This window comes from Phascolarctos cinereus, unplaced genomic scaffold, assembly GCF_003287225.1.
Source record: "Phascolarctos cinereus isolate Bilbo 61053 unplaced genomic scaffold, phaCin_HiC Scaffold_4;HRSCAF=312, whole genome shotgun sequence".
NCBI classification, from domain to species: Eukaryota; Metazoa; Chordata; class Mammalia; order Diprotodontia; family Phascolarctidae; genus Phascolarctos; species Phascolarctos cinereus.
This window is the reverse complement of record NW_027555847.1, coordinates 650,329,658-650,349,328: the sequence shown is the minus strand read 5'-3', so window position 1 is coordinate 650,349,328 and position 19,671 is coordinate 650,329,658. Positions and strand designations below refer to the sequence as shown.

Sequence of the window (19,671 nt, the reverse complement as noted above, 5' to 3'; positions counted from 1 at the left end):
AAGTCAAAGACAAAGGGTTCAGAGGTTTTGCCAGACCACCAAAGAGGTCCAGGAAACCAAACCTATTGAAGAAATTCTGAGCTAGAGAGAGACTAGAATCTGACAATGTGGCATTGGGGCGAATTAGATCTTTTTTTTTCCTTTTCCTTTTCTTTCTTTATCTTAGTTTTCAACATTCACTTCCACAAGATTTTGAGTCTTAAAATTTTCTCCCCCTCCCTCTCTTCTCCCCTCCCCAAGATGGCATGTAATCTGTTATAGGCTCTACTTACACATTCATATTAAGAATATTTTCACATCAGTCATGATGTATAGAAGAATTAGAACTAATGGGAGGAACCACAAGAAAGAAGAAATAAAACAAAACAACAAAAGAAAAGGAGAGCAAATAGTATGCTTCCATTTGCATTCAGACTCCATAGTTCTTTCTCTGGATGTGGATAGCATTTTCCATCATGAGTCCTGTGGAGATGTCTTAGATCCTTGCATTGCTGAGAAGGGCTAAGTCTATCAAAGTTAGTCATCGCAACATGGCTGTTAACTGTGCATGGTGTTCTCCTGGTTCTGCTCATTTCATTCAGCATCAGTTCACATAAGTCTTTCCAGGTTTTTCTGAAGTCTGCCTGCTCATCATTTCTTACAACGTAATAGTATTCTATTACATTCATGTTCAGCCATGCCCCCCCCCATTGATGGGCATCCCCTTGAATTAGATCTTAAACTGTTTTCATCAGCATCACCCTCACCTGATGTGACCCACTACATGGAGGGGGAAAGGGCTGCTGAGATCTATGGCCAGGTTACAGTCTTATCGTGGTTGGTGTTTCTCATATCTGTGTCATTGGGAAGCTGGGCTCCCCAGACTCCAGGCTTGTCCTGACAAGCATTAACTCATTTATCCTCATAACCTGTCTACACACAGCCTCCGAGACCACCTTCACTGTGAACTCACTCTTGAGATATGTTGCTCAAATATGTTGTTGTTGTTCAGTTGTTTCAGTCATGTCTGACTTTTCCTGACTCCACTTTGGGTTTCTTGGTAAAGACAGTGGAGTGGTTTGCCCTTTCCTTTCCCAGCTCATTTTATAGATGGGGAAACCGAGGCAACCAGGGTTATCTGACTTGCCCAGGGTCACACATGTCAGGCTGGATTTGAACTCAGGTTTTCCTGACTTAAGGCTCAGTGCTCAATCCACTGGGCCACCTTATTCTCAAATACACTTTTCTCACTTGACAATCTTACCAAAATAAACTCACCAACTCTTTTTCCTTTTTCTTTCCTCTTTTCTCCCTTCTCTTCCTATCTTCTCTTCTCCCTCTTATTCCTTCACCTCTTTTTTCTTCCTTTTCCTATTTCTTTCTTCTTCCTCTTTTACTCTTCTTTCTTTCTCCCCTTCTCATTATCTTCCTTCTCCTCTCTTTTCTTCTCTCTCCTCCTCTTCTTTCTTCTTCACCTCTTCTTCTTCCTCCTTGTACTCCTTTTAGCTATGTGGCCCTTACTGCAAGGCCAGTTTCCCAAACACCAAACAGCCAATACCAATCCTAAGACAGGATGGCACTCTCTAATAATATACCTGTGGGATTGCAGGCACTTGCTTTTCCCTGAAGCCTCCAGATCACACCTGTTTCTGTCAGCCCCACAGTGGTTCAAACACCTAACAGCTGCTCCATGTGAGGTAAAGCATTCTCCCAGCTCCTCCCCATTTCCACCTTGCCCAACATCTTTTTTTTTTTAATTTTAGGCAATTGGGGTTAAGTGCTTTGCCCAGGGTCAGATTTGAACTCAGGTCCTCCTGACTTCAGGGCCGGTGCTCTATGCACTATACCACCTAGCTGCCCCCCAACATCTTTTTAATATTCTAACCTAGCAAGTCTCAGAATCTCGGACTTTTAGGGGTTTTTTTTCAAGTCACCTTCTGTGACTTTGTAATAGACACCCATATGCCTACAAATGTGAATGGTGGCCAATGCACAGCACACACATGGACACAAGCACAAACATGTACGGGCATATGTGAACACGTACCCATGCTCACAAATATACGCAGGCACATCCGCAGGAACAGACAGCCACTAGGACTTTTCCTTATCTCAGGGACAGTCCTTTCAAAGTCAGTGATGCAATGGAAAGAGTCATGAATTAGGAGTCAGGAGACAAGAGTATGAATTCCAGGTCAAGTACTTGCTAGTTCCATGGCCCTGGGCAAATCACTTCCCTTGTGATTTATGAAAAATGGGACCTATGATGATTTTAAGGTTCTTTCTGAGTCATCTAATAGGATGTCCTCCTTATTTTTATTGCCCCTACTTCCTCTCTCTCTCCCCATACCCCATGTTTCTACATGGCCCTGGGCCCTGTCCTCATGATGTAGGTCTGGCCTTGACCTTCAATTAGAGATATCTCCTTTTTAAACAGCCTATGGGATGGGACAGACCAAGACTCAGACAGTGGGAGATGAAGCAAGGAGCAGAGTTAGGGTACCAGCTGCTACAGCCCCTATTGTGGAGGCTGGGAGGATGCCGGACGTTGAGGACAGGGGTTCTCCAGGAGCCCCTCAGGGAATCTGAGCCCCTATCTGGTTCTGTGAGACCCTTCGAGGCCATTCCCCAGAGCCAGGGCAACCCCTGGATCAAGATGCTGAGAATATGGAAGGACAATGGCTATGAGAACATACATCTAGAGGCCCAGGAGACATTTCAGAAGCTGGGACCCATCTACAGGTAATACTCAGTTAATCTGACTGATCACTGTTCTTCCTGTGGGCCCCAGAATGGATAAACTCTAACCCTGATCATAGAGTAAGCCCCAATTCTAGGTAAAGACTGATCTCCAATTGATCTCCAACCTATGGATGGATTCTTAACACTGGGCCCAAACTGAGTCCTGGCCCAACTGGGTTCTCATGAAGATGAACTGTGGGTCACAGGAAAGCAGGATGGGAAGGTCGGTAGCTCACTGTCTCCCATTCCACCCATGGAAAAACAGTTCAGACACCATGGCTGGAGGTGAAAACATTGAAATGACATCTTTGGAAAGGAAGCTCGAGAACTCTTTATTGCAGGCAGGTAGGCAGTCAGGCAGTGCACTGGGTTTCTCTTCTAGAAAGATCCTAATCAGAGGACTCCAGCTCTACTGAGAAGAATTTAGGTTAGACGGAAAGATGACCTTGCCGGCCATCAGAGCTGCTTGATTCCAGAACAAATGAGAAGCATTCCCTCAGTGCCTGGCACAGAGTAAGTGCTTAATAAATGCTTGTGGATTGTTTGTTTGATGATTCAACAAACTTTTCTTAAGGGTCTGTGGTCTGCTAGGATGGTACAGAGCTTTTGCTAACTGTGGTCTCTGCTATGATGAAACTTAGAATCCAGAAGGAGGGGTTAAGAAAGAAACACAGAAAACTGTTACTATGCAACGTCACACTATGCCTGCTTTAGAGAGATGCAAACAAAAGGAAGGATGAATTGAGGATGGGGTATGTTACTAACTGGGCTGGATCTGGGAGGCCTTCCTGGAGGGGGCAGTGTTTGAGTTGGACTTTGAAGGTGGGAGAAGAGTTCAACAAGGGCTCCATATTAGAGGTCCTGCATTGAGAAGACAGTCCCCACTCTCCAAGAAGCCCCAGGCTGAAGGGGAGAAAGCAGTGCTGGCCATCTGGGAAGTTGGAGGATGGCCAGGGTGAATGCTGAGCCTTAATCCTACCTGGTCCTTTTGCCCAAACCGCAGGAACAAAGTGGGCACTTTGAGCACAGTGAATGTGATGATGCCCCAGGATGTGGAGAAGGTGCTGAAAGCTGAAGGATCAATTCCCCACAGGAATCTGGTGTTGCCCTGGTTGAGGCACAGACAGATCCGCAACATCAAGCGTGGCATCTTCCTCCTGTGAGTACCTGGCTAGGGCTGGGGAGCAGCACAGAGTCCCCAGGGAAGGAGGGAGGCCAGAGCAGACAGAGACAGCCAGGGGCTACCCCACTTCTCTGCTGGAATGGGGCACAGAGGAACAGTCCTGTCCTAGAGAATCCCTTGTCCAAGAGAAAGACGTGACGCCTCCCAGAAGTCCCCATCAGGGAGGTAGGAGGACGGAGGGAAGGCAGAGTGAGCTCATTTTTGGACATTTCAAGAGGTATCCAAACATACTTGCTCCAGAAGTAGATGTGGAGCTCTGGTCTGATGTGGGAATCAACCCCACAGTGGGGAGAATTGTCACAATGGAACCAAATGGGCTCAGGGCATGCGATGTAGACACATCCAGGCAGAGAGCCGAAGGCAGAGCCTTGAGTGAGGCCCGTGAGGCTGAGACTAAACAAAATTTGGCTGTCTCTCAAGATCAATTTATTATTAGGCTGAAGTTACCGACTTTCTCCTTTGAGACATCAACTTCTCTGATTCTCACAAATCTCAGAGTTGTTTTGATTCCTTGTACTTAATAAGACCTGGCATTCCTGTAGCCCCTTCAGGTTTGCCAAACACATTGCAAATATAATATCTCATTTAATTTTCGCACAACCCTATGAGGTGACGGCTATCACTATCCCCTTTTTGCAGAGAGGGAAACTGAGGCTCTGAGAAGCTCAATGTCTTGCCCATCATCATTCAGCTAATATGTGTTTGAGGCACGATTTGCCCTTATGCCTCAGTTCAGTGCTTCACCTAGCTAGCTGCCTTATACTTATATCCCCAGTGTCTTGCGTATAGCAAGTTCTTCATCTTGTCGGTTGATTGATAGGAAGAGACAAGAGAAGTCATCTAATACAACCCTTATCTATATTGAACAAGAATGTCTCTACATTATCACTACAAAGCAAACATTCAGCTCCACTTGAAAACTTCCAATGAAGAGAAGCTTCCCTCTGGAAGTTATGTGGCACTGTAGTTAGAGCACTAGACCTGGAGTCAGCAAGGTTGGAGTTCAAATCCAGCCTCTGATACTAAGTAGCTGTGTGATCCTGGGCAAGTCACTTCCCTTCTGTCTGTCTCAGTTCCCTCAACTGTAAAATGGGTCCAATAATAGCATCTATCTCCCAGGGTTGTGAGGATCAAATGAGAAAATATTTGTAGAGTGCTTAGCATTGTTCCGGACACCTAATAAATGCTGCTATATTATTGTTATTATTATTATTATTATTGTTGTTGTTGTTATTGTTATCCTGTCCCACTGCTCCCTCCCAAAGAATTCCCTTCTCCAGGCTAAGCATTCCCAGGTCACCGTCCCCTCTTCTTCACCCCACACACCCAGTCCTTTTACTTTCTAAAATGTTCATACCTGTAAGTCAATACCCAGATACAGCTGGACCAGGTTAGAGCTCAGCCTCTCTCTCTCTCTCTTTGTTGGTCAGCTTCAAATGCCCAAATGAAGTTTCTCTTGTCACTGCCTCCGCCTTTAGAAGGACGGATTCAATTATTAAGGCAAACTGTGAATTTTTCTGCTTCTTTGATTTTATCGGCGAGAAAGAGAGAAGGCACAAAGTGATGTTGAAACTGCAGATGAAAGTAGCTGAAGTTCCCAGTTACTATAATATTAAGCCTCGCTGTGGGATTCTGGCTTTCTGTCTCCTTGTCTCCTTCTTGCTCCTGCTCTCACAACCATTTCACTGTTGCATTCCCCGCATGGATCTCTCAAGGCCATGATTTCCTCTGCTTAGTACACATGCTACTTCCTTCCTCACCCGCCCTCTTTATTTATTCTGTGTTTAATTTTTTTTAACTAAGATATACTCTTCCAGAGAAGCTAGGTGGCACAGTAGGAAGCGCCGGTCCCGGGGTCAGGAAGAATCATCCTCCCGAGTTCAAATCCAGCCTCAGACACTTACTAGCTATGTCACCTTGGGCAAGTCACTTAACCCTGTTTACCTCAGTTTCCCCTCCTATAAAATGAGCTGGAGAAGGATATAGCAAACCTTTCTAGTATCTTTGCCAAGAAAACCCCAAATGGGGTCACAAAGAGTCACTCTGTGCAACATACCCTTCCAGAGTCATATTTCAGCCAAGAGTCTCACACAACGAAATCTCGATAAAACCTGTCAGAGCAAATTTTCCTACCTGCACAGGAGCTCTAAGTTCATTTTGTCTATTATCCACAATGGGTGCATTCCTTTCAAAATGTCCCAAGCCAGCAAGGTGTGCTCAATTCCTGACCGTCCCCTTGAACCCTTAATTCCAGGAATGGGAAAGAATGGTTACATTACCGCATGAAGTTGAACCAGGAAGTGCTCTCCATAAAGAGTACTAGTCAGTTCATCCCCTTGGTGACATCTGTCTGCCAAGATTTTGTCCAACTCTTGAATGATCAAATCCAGAAGAACACTCGAAAGTCTATCACCTTCGACATCTCCCCCTATGTATTAAGATTCTCTATGGAAGGTATGAAGGAGGGTGAAGGGTGGGGTGGGGAAGTGTCTGTGAGGGGTGGTAGTAATCTTGGAAGACTTCCTTGAGAAAGTGAACTCAGAGCAGGATTTTGAACCAGATGGAAGTGGATACAAAGTGACTGAAGGTCATTCCAGCTGAACCAAATAAGGTATTGTACAAGACTTTTAAATGTGGAAGATGCCTGCTAGCTTGGCATCCTGAGAAATGAGATCTCCCCTGTGCGTTTGGGTGGGATGAAGGGAAGGAAAAAGAGGGATGTGAGAATGGAGAAATGAGGTTATTTAAGAGGTCCTAAGGTAGGAGAGATGTTAGCATCTGCTGACTAAGGAGGTACAGGGTGTGAAGTTAAGGATGCCTGAGTTGACATCAGGTCTGGAGGTGGGTCAGAGTTAGTCTTAAGCCGGGAGAGCAGAAGACAGGGAAGAGAGAGAATGATTTTAGTTCTCCAGTTGGCATTTTGGGAAAATGAACCAGTGGAGGACACAGAGAAGAATTGGCCATGCAGGGAGAAGACTGCATTGTCACAAGTGAACGAATGAATAAAAAAACACATTAGTCATAGGGCAGCTAGGTAGCACAATGGATAAAGCACTGGCCCTTGGAGTCAGGAGGACCTGAGTTCAAACCTAGCCTCAGACACTTAGTAGCTGTGAGACCCTGGGCAAGTCACTTAACCTTAATTGCCAGGGAAAAAAAAAGAGCTTAATGTAACAAACATTGTGATAAGCACTGGAGATGCTAATAGAAAAAAATGGAAACAGTCCCTTCTTTCAAGGAGTTTATCCTCTAATTGGGGAAGTTATTATAGAAAAAAAGTTTGGCTCCAGGGAAAATGGGAAGCCCAGAAGTCTGTGGGGTGCTGCAGTCCGAAGGGGCAGATTGCAAGACTCAGGGGTCCTTCAGTTGGCTAGATGAGTTAGATAATGGTGCTAGGAGTCCAGGGAGCAAAGATGGCAGGGACCAGAAAATATGAATAGGCAGTAGTAGGGCAAATGGTAAGACTTGATGTTCTTCTGCCTCACCAGAAAGAGTGGCCATGGTGACTTCCGTCTCATCCAATTGGCATGAGTAGCCAAGTTAGGAGACAGGAATGACAAGACTGAGCAATTGACTATATATCAGGGATGAAGGAAATGTATATGTGAGGACAGCTCCAAGGTCACAAGCCTGGGTATCTGGAAGGAAAATGGTGCCCTCTACAGAAATAGGGAAATTTGGTGATAGAGCAGGTTTCACATTAGAGGTAATAAGTTCTATTTTGTTTATGTTGAGTCTGAGATGCCGATGGGACACCAAGGTGGAGATAGCCACTCTAAGTTGGTTCTGCGGCATTAGAGCCCACTAGAAAGAGCAGGATAGACACATAAGCTTGGAGTTGTGTGTATAGATATGCTCATGAAGTCAAGGGAGATAAGAGAAGGTATAGAGAAAGAAGCAAGGAGAGCAGAAGACAGATGCTTAGGAGACCATACAGTGAGTGGGCAGGACATGGGTGATGAGCCAACAGAAGAGACTGAGAATGAATAGGCTAGAGAGGGGAGCAATACCTAAGGCAAGCGAGGAGAGGCATGGGCAATAGCAGCAGAAGCTGCCAGAGTCAAGAAGAAATTGGACTTGTGCTCGAGAAAAAAGGAGAGCTACCAAAGTTACCAAGGGTGGGAAGGGGCAAAGGGGCAGTTGGGTGGTTGAGTACTCAGGCAAGAGGCACCACTCAGCCTTCTCTCTTTCCCCACCCCTGTCCTACAGCTGGTACCTACATCTTGTACGGAGAACGACTGGGATTGATAAGCAACAACCCAAACCCTGATGGTTTGAAGTTCATCCAGACCATGAACAACATATTATCTTCCACACCTATGCTCCTCTACACACCCTTGGCCCTAAGCCGATTGTTCAAACCCAAGACATGGAAACTGCACTTAGAAGCTTGGGATGATATTTTCCAGTATGGTGAGGAGGGCATCTTTTGGCCCCCACCCTGGGCCTGAGGAGAGCAGTGGGAAGATGGGGAGTTGAGGAAAGGAAGTGTTAGTGCTGATGTATTTTAGAACATAGAACATATATGATTTTTTCTAATAAGAGGGAAAATGAGACTATGGAGCACAGAATTTTAAAGTCAGTGCATGTCACGGCATAGAACGTTAGAGCTGGGAGGAGCCTCATAATAGAGAACAGAAATTCAAATCTTGGATTCCAAACCTGGTTCTTCTTTAGTGTGAAACTCTGGCTAAATTGATCTCTTGGAATCTCAGTTTTCCCATTTGTAAAATGAAGGAAATAATATTTGCATTATCTACTTCAAAGGGCTATTTAAATTAAAGAAACAGAAGAATGAAGAGAGGAAGAGGGTAAGGGGTTGGGAGAATAGGAGGGGTAGGAGACTAGAGTCTTATTTTAGTGGGAAGAAGGAGAGTGAGATGCCCATGGTCATGAGAAAAGGGCTCAGTTCTGGTGTCCCTTCAATCTCTTTATTCTAACCTCCATTTTCCTTTAGCTGAAAAGTGCATTCATAAAATCTACCAGGAGATGTGTTTGAATGACTCACCCCAATACTCAGGTATCATGGCTGAACTGCTGGCGAGGGGTGACCTCTCTCTAGAAGCCATCAAAGCCAACATCACGGAACTCACTGCTGGAAGTGTGGAAACGGTAGGGCTCAACTGAGCAGTGATATCACAGAACTACTCACTCCTCCTAGCCACTTAGACACCCAGTGCCCACTCAGATACCGAATGCCCCCTCCAATGACCATCACGTCCTTAGCATCTTCTCTCATGTCCATTCTGACCTCTCTCATTGTTCCTGCATGGATACCGTTCTCCCTCTATCTCCCCTTTCTAGACCCCCTTTATGGAATGTCTTCCTCCATTAGAGCATAAGCTCCTTAAGGGCAGGAACTGTCTTGCTTGTATTTATATCGCTAGCATTAGTACAATGCTTGAAACACAGTAGGTACTTAATAAGTGTTTGACTTCTCTGTATATCTGTCTCTCTGTCTCCTTAACCATCTCTTTCTTTCTTTCTTTCTTTCTTTCTTTCTTTCTTTCTTTCTTTCTTTCTTTCTTTCTTTCTTTCTTTCTTTCTTTCTTCCTTCCTTCCTTCCTTCCTTCCTTCCTTCCTTCCTTCCTATTTGTCCATCCATCAATCCATCTCTTCTGTCTGTCTGTCTATTTATCTATCTATCTAATCTATCTATCCATCCTGTCTGTCTGTCTTGTCTACCTGCCTGTCTGCTTATTTTCCTGCCTACTTATTTGTCTCATCTGTCTGCCTACTTGCCTGCCTTCTTGTCTTCCTTCCATCATTCCTGCTTGCCTGCCTGTCTGCTGTCAGCCTGTCTGTCTCCTGAGTCATTATTTCTCCCCTTCATCCCTCTCAGTCTTTACAGTGTTGCTCTAATGGCCTCAAGAGAAAAGATGATTGTGATGAGCTCAAGGAAGCCCCTTGGCCTAAAGGGAAGGCATGGCTCCCTCATCTCAGAGAGCAGTCTGGTCTGAGGGGGAGATGCCAACTCCTGGCTCCATGGGTCTCTTTCTCTTGACCTGAACCCCACTCCTTTCACAGACCACTTTCCCTATATTATCGACCCTCTTTGAGCTGGCCCGGAACCAAGACTTACAGAGTGCTCTGAGGGCAGAGAGTAAGGAGGCAGGGGCACGGCTCCAAGAGAACCCAGAACTATTGGTCAAGGAACTGCCTCTGCTTCGTGCTGCCATCAAAGAGACCCTGAGGTTTGTGGGGTGGGGGTGGAAGGTGGGGAGGGAGAGAAGCGAGGGGGATTGTCTGTAAAACCTAGAGTCAGTGTGCTCCCATGGCCAAACTGGGAAGAAGGAGGTGACTTCATCTCTAGTGCCTACTTCCCTTTTCTTTCCCTGACCTGGGAAAGGAGGCTTCCGGAGGTGAGTGCCTATGAAATTATTTCCCATTAGAGCTGATTTCAGAAAAAGATGCAAGGTGTTCCTGGTTAAGTCACTTAATTTCTCTGGGCTTCAGTTTTCTCCTCTGTAAAGTAAAGGAGCTAGTCTAGATGGTTTCTAAAGACTCTAGATCTATGATCCTATGATCTCAGAGTCCTTAGAAGAGATGTAGAATACCAGAAGGGTCATCTTGTCAGACCCTTACCCAGGGAAGGAATTCCCCCTAATTCTGCCCTGAAGGCTGATCATTCAGCTTCTTTGATACCTCCAGTGACAGGGAGCTTACTACCACATGAGGTAGTCCATATTTCATGATGGGTTCCCATATATCTTTGAAGTGCCCCAGTCATTTTAAATTATTTTTAGCTTTACCTGACTCCCTTGTAACTTCCCTTCTTTTGGTCTTATTTCTTTTCTCTGGGTCTATGCGGAACCAATCTGTTATCTCAGCCCAAGTACAGCTCTTCACATATTTGAAGAGAGCCAGTGGAGACCATTCTGGGCTGAATGGCTCAGTTGCCCTCAATCATTTTCATCTGTGTGAAATACCCTCAGACCCTGGATGAACTTGCTTATTATTTGTTTTGGTTTTTGTTTTCGATTTTCTGAATGGCTAAGGGGGCTGGAAGGGGTACCTTTTAGAAAAGGGTACAGCCCAGATTTTAGAGAAAACTTGATCTGATAGAATATGGGAGAGGAAATGGGGGCTAGGACCTTGGTAAAGGAGAATGATGGGGAAAGTATATGATGGGCCACAGGCCAACCTGGCAGGGTGCGGGAATGAGTGATCCCTCTTTCTTGCTCCCTTCTTCAGGCTTTATCCAGTTGGCTCTCTGTTACATCGCTACCTGGCCAAAGACACAGTCCTGCAGAATTACAACGTCCCTGCTGGCGTGAGTCAACATCGCTCTGGCCCCACCTTCCCTACCCTTCTAGACTACCTTCCAATCCACAGCCCTCCATTCACTCTCAGAATCCTGACTTTGAGTCCCAGAACATCACACCTAGAAGACACCTTAGAACTCGAACCGGAATAATAGAGCTGGAAAGAACTCAATCTAGAACCTAGATCAGGCTGGAAATTCAATCAACAAACATTTATTAAGCACCTACTTTGTGCCTAGCAAAGTGCCAGTTTACTATGGATGAAAGGAAATCTTGAAGATGAAAGCAAGCACTTTAAAGAGGAAAAAGTTCCTACCCTCAAGGGGCTTATATTCTATTGGGGGACAGAACTTCAACCTGTAGAACACAGAACTGGAAGGAGCCTAGAAACATAGACTATCATAGCTGGGAGGGACCCCAGACTCTTAAAACCCCTAAGAAGACCCCTGAGGGTCCTAAGGGAGAGAAATCCACCCAATCCTACCCCTTCCCCCTTTATCATCTTCTTACTCCCAAGCTATCTTATTGCACCCCAGCCCAGGCCCTGAACATCCTGTCTACCTTACAGACCCTGGTCCAGATCTTCCTCTACTGCACGGGCCGCAGCCCAGAGGTGTTTGTCAGGCCCGAACTCTACGACCCCACTCGCTGGCTGGCTCCCACCTCTGACTCGGGCAACAATCAGGTCTCCAACTTCCGCTTCGTGTTCTTTGGCTTTGGAATTCGCCAGTGCATTGGCCGCAGGGTGGCTGAGACAGAAATGCTCCTCTTCTTGCACCATGTGAGTAGACTGAGTGGAGGGCACTTCACCCACTGGGTGAAGGGCTTGGGAACGGAGAGGGGGCATTTGGAGAGAAGCCAAGACTGTCAGAGCTGGAAGGGACTTTCACAGGTCAAATAGTTCAACAGCAGCTTGAATCTCTAAGCCATGATTGTCCAGTTTTTGATTGGATATCTGAAGGGACAGGGAGCTTGCCACCCAGCCTGAGTCACTCCATTTTGCTGTAGGATGCCTCTATTTCTTACAAAAGTCTTTCTATTGAGCTGAAGTGTTCTTCCTTATGACTTCTACTCACTGGTCAAAGTCCTACTGCTTAAGATCATGCAAAATAGGTATAAGCCCTCTTTGGGGTATACTTGTTATCCCTTCAGAAATGAAAAGGCAACGCTCACTTGCCCCTTTGGTCTATTATCCAAGACAAACATTGCTGGAAATTTAGGAGAAGTAGGGTTAGGGGGCGTCTCTAGGAGGCTCTAAGGAAGTCCTGTAGAGATATGGTACAGGAAAAGAGTGGGCTTTGACCCCATCAAGGAGAAAACAGGGGAGTTAGCAGGGGCCAAAGGAAAGGAGCAGATTCCTTAAGAGATGAGGGGAAGACCCCCAGGATTCTAGGAGCCAGAATCTGGGGGTGAATGGGACAATACATTTGAAATTCATGTATCTGTTTCAGGTCTTGAAAAATTTCCAGGTGGAGACTTTATGTAAGGACAACCTGAACCTGATCTATCGCTTCGTCCTTCACCCCAAAACCTTCCCACTCTTTACCTTCCGTAACCTTAATTAACCTTGCAGCCTTGCCTCCATAAGCAGAGGCCTTGCCTGGTCTCATTCCTTGTTGCCTAACTTGGACTGAGTTTCCCAATCTCTTAGCGTTTGTGTGGAACTCGAAATAAAAAGATCTGGCTTCTGGTCATGGCTCTGCAGTTTCCTGGCCATGTGTCACTGGACTGCTCCTTGAGTGACATCTCTGGGATCGCTTATCACCTCTATTCCATGGAGAAGTTGGATTAAATCACTTCTCAGGCCTCTTCCCATTCTTCTGTTCTAGACTTTCTCTTTTAAGGTGCTTTCCAGGTCTACACCTAAGGATCCTGGAGCATTTCCTTTGCTACTACCTTCAACTTTGGGGGTCACAGCTTCATGGCCTTTTTTTTTTTCATTTTAAATCCTTTGATCCACATGTAATCCAGGCGAAATCCAGGAATATTTGCATCAAGCTTCCTTATTGGTGGAGAGAATGATCCCTGGATGCTAAACATTGGTGAGGGGGGCAAAGTTAATCTGAGAACTTGGGAGAGAAGAAACTTTCTTCTTCCTTCTGGCACTGAGAAAAGACGTAGGGGGATCCCTCCTCCCACCTCTGTGCCTTATGTATGCATTAACTCATCATTCTCTGTCCCAATGAGGAAAGTCTCATGCAAAAGCTCCAGACTTCCACCTGGCTTACCCTACAATTGCTCCCATGTCAATGCCTCCCTATTGGAATACTCTTGAATAACAGATCTAGAAGCCAAGTCACTTATTTGAAAGAGAAGAAATTGAGGCTGGGAGATAGGATCAGCTAAATGTCGCTCAGGAAATGATCTACACCAGGAGCACTCATTTCTCACAGAGAGCTCATTCCCCAAGTCCTCCTTGCCACCTTACCTGGCACACGTGTCTCTTGGCACACTGTCAGTTACTACAGCTGTCTCTGGCTAGACAATGAGCTACTTGAGGGCAGGGGCCAGTGTCTTAATTAACTCTTTGCTTCCTCAGCAATAAGAAGAATGGGGTCCTGTACACATTAGGCACTTAATCAATGTGCTTTATAATGAATGTTGAAGGTCCAGGTTAATGAGGGGAGATGTGGTGGTGCCTGATGATAATAGGGGGAGGTAGCTGGAATTCCTTTCATTGTGTCAGAAGAGACATTAGATTGACACAGAGCCTCAGAATCTCCAAGTTGGAAGGGACCTCAGTAGCCACCCAGATCAACCCATTTTGGGATCAGTATGCCCACAGTATATACTTGATAAGCAGTAATTCAGCCTTGGTTAGGAGACTTCTCATAAGGGAGGAGACACCTCCCACCTCACCATAGCAGCCCTTTTCTCATTCCCCTTTAAGCTTTCACCTTTCCCATGTCCCAGGAGGAGAGTTGGTTTTGAAGAGTGGGACGGCTTGTGGCTGCTACAGCTGCCAGGCTGTCATTCCGTGTGCCTGAGGGGATGTACCAGTCACCTCTTCTTCTGTCCCCTTCTTTGGTGGTATTTCCTTTGAGACCTGTCTCAACCCCAAACCACGGGATATATCCTTGCCTCTGCAAAAAAGCCCCACACCTACTAATTTCAAAAGTCTGTGCAGTTACAAGCCATTCTAGGGGGGAAATAAGGGAAAGTCAGGCGAGAAGGGAAGAAACATTGAGTAAGACCCTACTATGTTCCAGGCCCTTAGTGCAGTGCTTTACAAATTTTAGATCATTGGATCTCATTATATTCAAAACTTATAAAAATTAGTGACCATTTGAGCTGTAGGGGACCTTTCAGATTGCCTAGTCCAATCCTGCAATACTTTAAAGGGAGAAAGCTGGGGCCTAGAAAGGTCAATGACTTGTCTAAGATCACACAACCCCTTCAGTGATAAGCCCAGGATTCCAAGCCAGAACCTCTGGCTCTGAATCCTCCAATTTGTTGAATATTTCTGGGAACATTGCTGCCTATTTGTCCACAGCTCCCATTTCTTTCCTTCTCCTTCCTAGCACCTCCATGAGGTTACAAAGTCCTGAGGGCAGGGGCCATTTTTCACTTCCATGTATGCCTTTCCTGTAACCAAAACCACAGCAAGAAGCAGCATGGGCACCTGTTGGTTGACTGTCTTGTTTGTGTAATGCTTTTGGGTTTTCAACACTCCTTCTCCATAGCAACCATCACTAGCATTCAGTGCAAGCACTATTTTTCCCAGTTTTGTAGATGAGGAAATAGAAGCTTAGACAGACTTGCCCAAGGCCTTGCAGAAAGTCCTTGGCAGAGCTGGAGTTCAAGTTGACATCCTGATTTCAAGACCAAATTCATTCATATTCTTTAGCAGAGGTGTCAATTATGCAGTCTTGGCCTATGTACACAGAATCCTTGGAAGATATGTAATAAAATGAATGAAAAATATGGAAAAAAAGCTTAGATGATGTTAATTTGTGATTTTGTAAGTCCAAAGGATGTTCTGATCCCTGGTCCTTCCATGCCCATATCTGCTTCTAAATTCACGAAATCCGGTGTTCTCAGAGCACAAAGGGACTTGAAAGGCTGTCCGGTCCAAGTCATACCTGAAGAAGAGCTACCTCAACAAGGCCCCTGAGAAGCAGTCATTCCCCCATGAGACCAGGGATCCATCCAGTGGTTCCTTGGCAGAGGGATATGAGTTTGGGTGCTGGCCTGATACGTGACCATCAGCTTTGTCACTTATGTGCCACAATTTAGGAAGGACATAGACAAAGGAGAGTGGTCATCAGGCTGGCAAAGGAGATGGATAGAGAACATGTTCTACTAGTATTGGAACTGAGAATGGTTAGCCTGGGGAAGAAAATACTTCAAAGGACATAACAAATCTATTCAAGTATTTAAAGGGAATATATAGAAAACATCAGGTGGTTTTTTTTTTTTTGGTGAAGTGTCACAAGGCAGCATGTGGAGCAATGACTTGAAGTTAACAGAGACAAATCTAGGTTATATGTTTCCTAAAAATTGTAGGTGTTCCAAAGTGGAATGGGATGCCTTGGGCGGAAGTATGTTCCTGGTTCAGACCCTTGAGATCTTTAGAGGAAGGCTAGAGGACCACTCGGTGGGCACACGATAGAGGGGATAGAGAGATGACCTCTGAGGTTCTTTTCCATCTGAGATTCTCTCGTTCTCTGATTCCCTCATAGTTCCACTGCTGTCTGACCTGGGCAGGCTACAGCTAGAGTACTGGGTCTGAGTCCAGATTCTATGCTTATGGAAATACATTGACAAATTGGATTTGGTTATACCCAATTAATTGGATTTTGGTTTACTCAGTTTAGGTAAAGGTTTGATTACATGGTCTCTGAGATCTCTTCCATCCCTAGGATTCTAGACTTCTATTCATAAAAGCCACCTTCAAAATTTTAACTTCAATATCTTCCTAAGAATCTATAGCATGGATGTCACTGATGTCATCAATCTAGATGGAGCGCCTGGTATTAGGCTCTACTGTTTGCCTCCATCTCTGCCTTCTATTTCCACCTCCTGCTACTCTGGCCAGACTCTGCCTTTTCTTTGCATGATCTCCAGTTCAGAGTTGGTGCTATCCCCGGCTGTGACGAGGATGAGGCTTGGAGGGATGTTGAATCAGGCTGATCTCAAGGTATACTGTACAATCTCTCTGTAACTGAAGCCCAGGTACCCACCTGGTCCCATCTCCTGCAACGGCTCTCAGTACTGTGAGGAGCATATAGCCACATTCTCCCTCCCTGTGCAGTTACCTTTAGGAGCTACTTCTGTTCTAATATTCCAGGACCAGGACCTAACTTTGGATCCTCAATTAACAGAGCTGTCATTGGCTGTTTAGTGTCCTGGCTGGGTTTAGGTCCATCCATAGGAACTCACACATCTCTTCACCTTATTTACCTTAACATGCTCAGGCTTCTCCAGCATGTTTCCTTTCCCCATCCATCCCTGTAGACTCCTAGTCATCTTTCATGCTTTTCTGGAGTGGAACGAGAAGCTTATTTTTGTTTGCTTTTTCACTGTCACGAGTTCAAATCTGGTCTCAGACACTTACTAGCTGTGTGACCCTGGGCAAGTCACTTAATCCTGTTTGCCTCAGTTTCCTCATCTGTAAAATGAGATAGAGAAGGAAATGGCAAACACTACAGTATCTTTGTCAAGAAAACCCCAAGTGGGGTCACAGAGTTGGACATGACTGAAATAACTATACAGCAACAGATCACTGGTCTATTTGGTCTATATCATCTTTTCAGATGCTTGCTGGGCATCATTTGGGAGAGCTAGGCTTGTCTTTTGCATCACCTTTTGCATCACCATTTTGCATCACGATTTAAACCTGAAGGGGTGTGTGCATGTGCATGTGTGTGTGTGTGTGTGTGTGTGTTTCTGTCACAGGAAGGGTTTAATCTAGGATAAGGCCGGGAAATGATAGAAGACAAAAGGAAGTTATAACCAGGTGTGGGGGCACACCCCTATAATCTCTATTGCCAGGAAGGCTAAGGCTGGTAGATCACTGGTGCTCAGGAGTTCTGAGCTGCATCTGCTTAAGTTGATCAGGTAGGTATCTGCCCAAAGGCCTGCACTGATATGTCAAATTCCTTGGCAGTTTAGAATTCAAAGCTCCTGCGTCAATTAGCGGTTGGAAACCCAATCTAAAACACAAAAACAAAAACCAACCAAATAAGAAATCCAGCAAAAAAAAGAAAATCAGAAAAAGTGAGAGCAATAAAACACTAAAAAAAAACTCTACCCAAAGACATAATAAGTTTATTAAGCAAAAATTAGAATTACTCAAGAGCTTGGCATAACCATTCACATTAAAAAATAAACAACTGAGTGAAGAACGTCTGTTCTCCAGACTTTGATAAGCAGTTGGATGGACAACCTATTGGGTGTCCATCACTACCTACATCTTAGAGGGACACTGTCTAGGGACCCAGCATCAAATAGGGAGAACAGAGCAAGGCGGATTTCCTTTGGGAAATTGAAGCGAGTTTTCAGTGAGCTCTAGCCTCTTCTTGAAACAAAGGACTTTCTAAACAACTCTACCCTTTCAGTGATGCCGCATAGCCGCTAGTCAGGGAATATCAGAGTCACTCAAGAATGGAGGGTCACCCAAAGGGCAATGGAGAAGTGTGTGATGGGTGCAAATCTGCAACATCTTACCAGTCAAACTAGGTACAAGAGAGGCAGGAAAAGGATGTCATCCCATGTTTGATTGGAAAAAAGGTGAGCTGGTCATGTAGTGAGAAGAATGAATAACTGATGGTGCCTGGCATATTGTAGGTGCTTAATAAGTCTTTACTGAATTGAACTGAAACGTCAGAGACTGGCAGTCAACAGGTACCAGCATGTTGGGTAGATTCCCAATGAAGAATTACAGGTCACAGAACAAAGTCACACAGGATGAGAGGGCTTAGGTGGGTTTTCATCTATATCACCAAAGGGAACACCCACATTAAAAAGGTCACAGATTTACCTAAGCATGGGAGCGTACTTACATGGCAATGCTTCAGTGACCTATGACCTTGCCAACACGTGCACTCCCAGCTCCACGTTTATGATCTTATAATTCTTCATGGGAAGGCCACCTAACAAACTGGTAGTCTTCCTCTAGTTCTCTTGACATTTTGATTCAATTCAATTCAATAAACCCTTATTAAGCACCTACTATGTGCCTTGTCACATAGTAGGAGCCTTTGAAAACCCAGAATCAATTCCACAGCATGATAAATCAACAGAGGAAGCCTTTACTGGTGGTGTACATTTACACACATACACATACACACACACACAAACCAAACAACAGTGGAAAAAAATTTTTCCACAAAAATTCCACAATACTCAAGCCTCCTAAGTTTAGAGAGTTGAGTATGAATAGAATATCCATAGAGGAATAGTGCTTTTTTTTTAGCAGCTCATCTTTTCTTTATCTGTCTTTTTTTTTTAGTTGAACTTTCCTTTTTACTGGCCACATGAGTAACGAGGGGGGGGAGGGGAGTCGGCTGTATGGGGGAGGGGGTCTTCCACAACATTCCAATTATACACAAAACTAAACAGCAAACACATCGCCATTATTTCGGTTAGAAGTTGGCAGCACCAGGGAAGGGGGAAAACTGGGGGTGTCAGTGAAAAATACCGGCCTCATCTGGGCATCCTGGGGGATCCTTGGTCTGCTACAACTCAAGAGAATGAGAACATCAAAGGCGGTTTGAGAAGGCCGGTGCACAGGGTGAAGTCCGGGAGGTCCGTTGTCCGGGGCATCCTCCCTGCTAGGATCCTCCCAGCCCCTCGGGGCTGGCAGGAAGGGAGACAGCCTGCTCCCTACTGGGCTTGGGCAGCCTCGGCAGCGGAGCCAGGCTCACGAGGGCTTCCCCTCTACGGGGATCACGGCCTTGCCCCCCCCCCCCAATTTCTCGGCCTGGGTCCAGCAGTCCTTCACTTCCTCCTAACAGCTGGCTTGTCCTGCGTGTGACGTTTACTGCCGTCAGTTTCTTCTCGACCGCGTGCTCGTAGCTCGCGGAGATCATCTCGCTCTTGAGCGGTTCGCCTCGGGGGCCCAGGAGATGCACACCGGCCTCCTTCTCGCTCTCCTCGGTCTCGTAGGTGGCCTCGTAGGGCGTAGCAGTCGTCCTCGTCCAACGGCCTCTTGGCAGGGGTGGTGCAGGGGTCTTAGACACTGTTTGAAACACACACACACACACACACACACACACACACACACACACACACATCCCTCCCTTCAGGTTTAAATGGTGATGCAAAAGTTGTAGACTAGCTCTCCCAAATGATGCCCAGCAAGCACCTGAAAAGACCGATATAGACCAAATAGACCTCGTGTGTGATCTGTTGCTGTATAGTCATTTCAGTCGTGTGACCCCATTTCGGGTTTTCTTCACAAAGATACTTAGTGTTTGCCATTTCCTTCTCCATCTCATTTTACAGATGAGGAAACTGAGGCAAACAGGATTAAGTGACTTGCCAGAGACACACTGCTAG

The 19,671-nt window shown here is 45.6% G+C and overlaps 1 protein-coding gene and 1 long non-coding RNA gene across 3 annotated transcripts; one reads left to right on the top strand and one right to left on the bottom strand.

Moving 5' to 3' along the window:
• Positions 1–2,393: 2,393 nt before the first annotated feature.
• On the top strand, positions 2,394–12,863 carry CYP11B2 (cytochrome P450 family 11 subfamily B member 2). Of its 2 annotated transcripts, none has more exons than XM_020994975.2 (9): positions 2,394–2,721; positions 3,725–3,880; positions 6,159–6,358; positions 8,114–8,317; positions 8,862–9,016; positions 9,932–10,098; positions 11,099–11,177; positions 11,738–11,950; positions 12,621–12,863. In XM_020994975.2, exons 1-9 carry the CDS (start codon positions 2,420–2,422, stop codon positions 12,732–12,734), a joined length of 1,590 nt encoding a protein of 529 aa, XP_020850634.1. In that variant the 5' UTR covers positions 2,394–2,419; the 3' UTR covers positions 12,735–12,863. The 2 variants fall into 2 exon arrangements, with proteins under 2 accessions (XP_020850634.1, XP_020850636.1); XM_020994977.2 differs by lacking the exon at positions 2,394–2,721 and adding an exon at positions 3,110–3,234.
• A 4,255-nt stretch (positions 12,864–17,118) lies between these two features.
• On the bottom strand, positions 17,119–19,554 carry LOC110214215 (uncharacterized). Its single transcript, XR_013486353.1, has 2 exons — positions 18,816–19,554; positions 17,119–17,324 (listed from the first exon to the last, which is right to left on the bottom strand). It is a non-coding gene; the product is annotated as an uncharacterized LOC110214215 (long non-coding RNA).
• Between the last annotated feature and the right edge of the window lie 117 nt (positions 19,555–19,671).

Excerpts from the sequence above, each read along its gene's own strand:
- CYP11B2 (XM_020994975.2), top strand. The coding sequence starts at position 2,420 with ATGGGATGGGACAGACCAAGACTCAGACAGTGGGAGATGAAGCAAGGA. Across the intron at positions 8,318-8,861 it reads GGATGATATTTTCCAGTATG|CTGAAAAGTGCATTCATAAA; the intron begins GTGAGGAGGGCA and ends ATTTTCCTTTAG. Across the intron at positions 10,099-11,098 it reads GCCATCAAAGAGACCCTGAG|GCTTTATCCAGTTGGCTCTC; the intron begins GTTTGTGGGGTG and ends TCCCTTCTTCAG.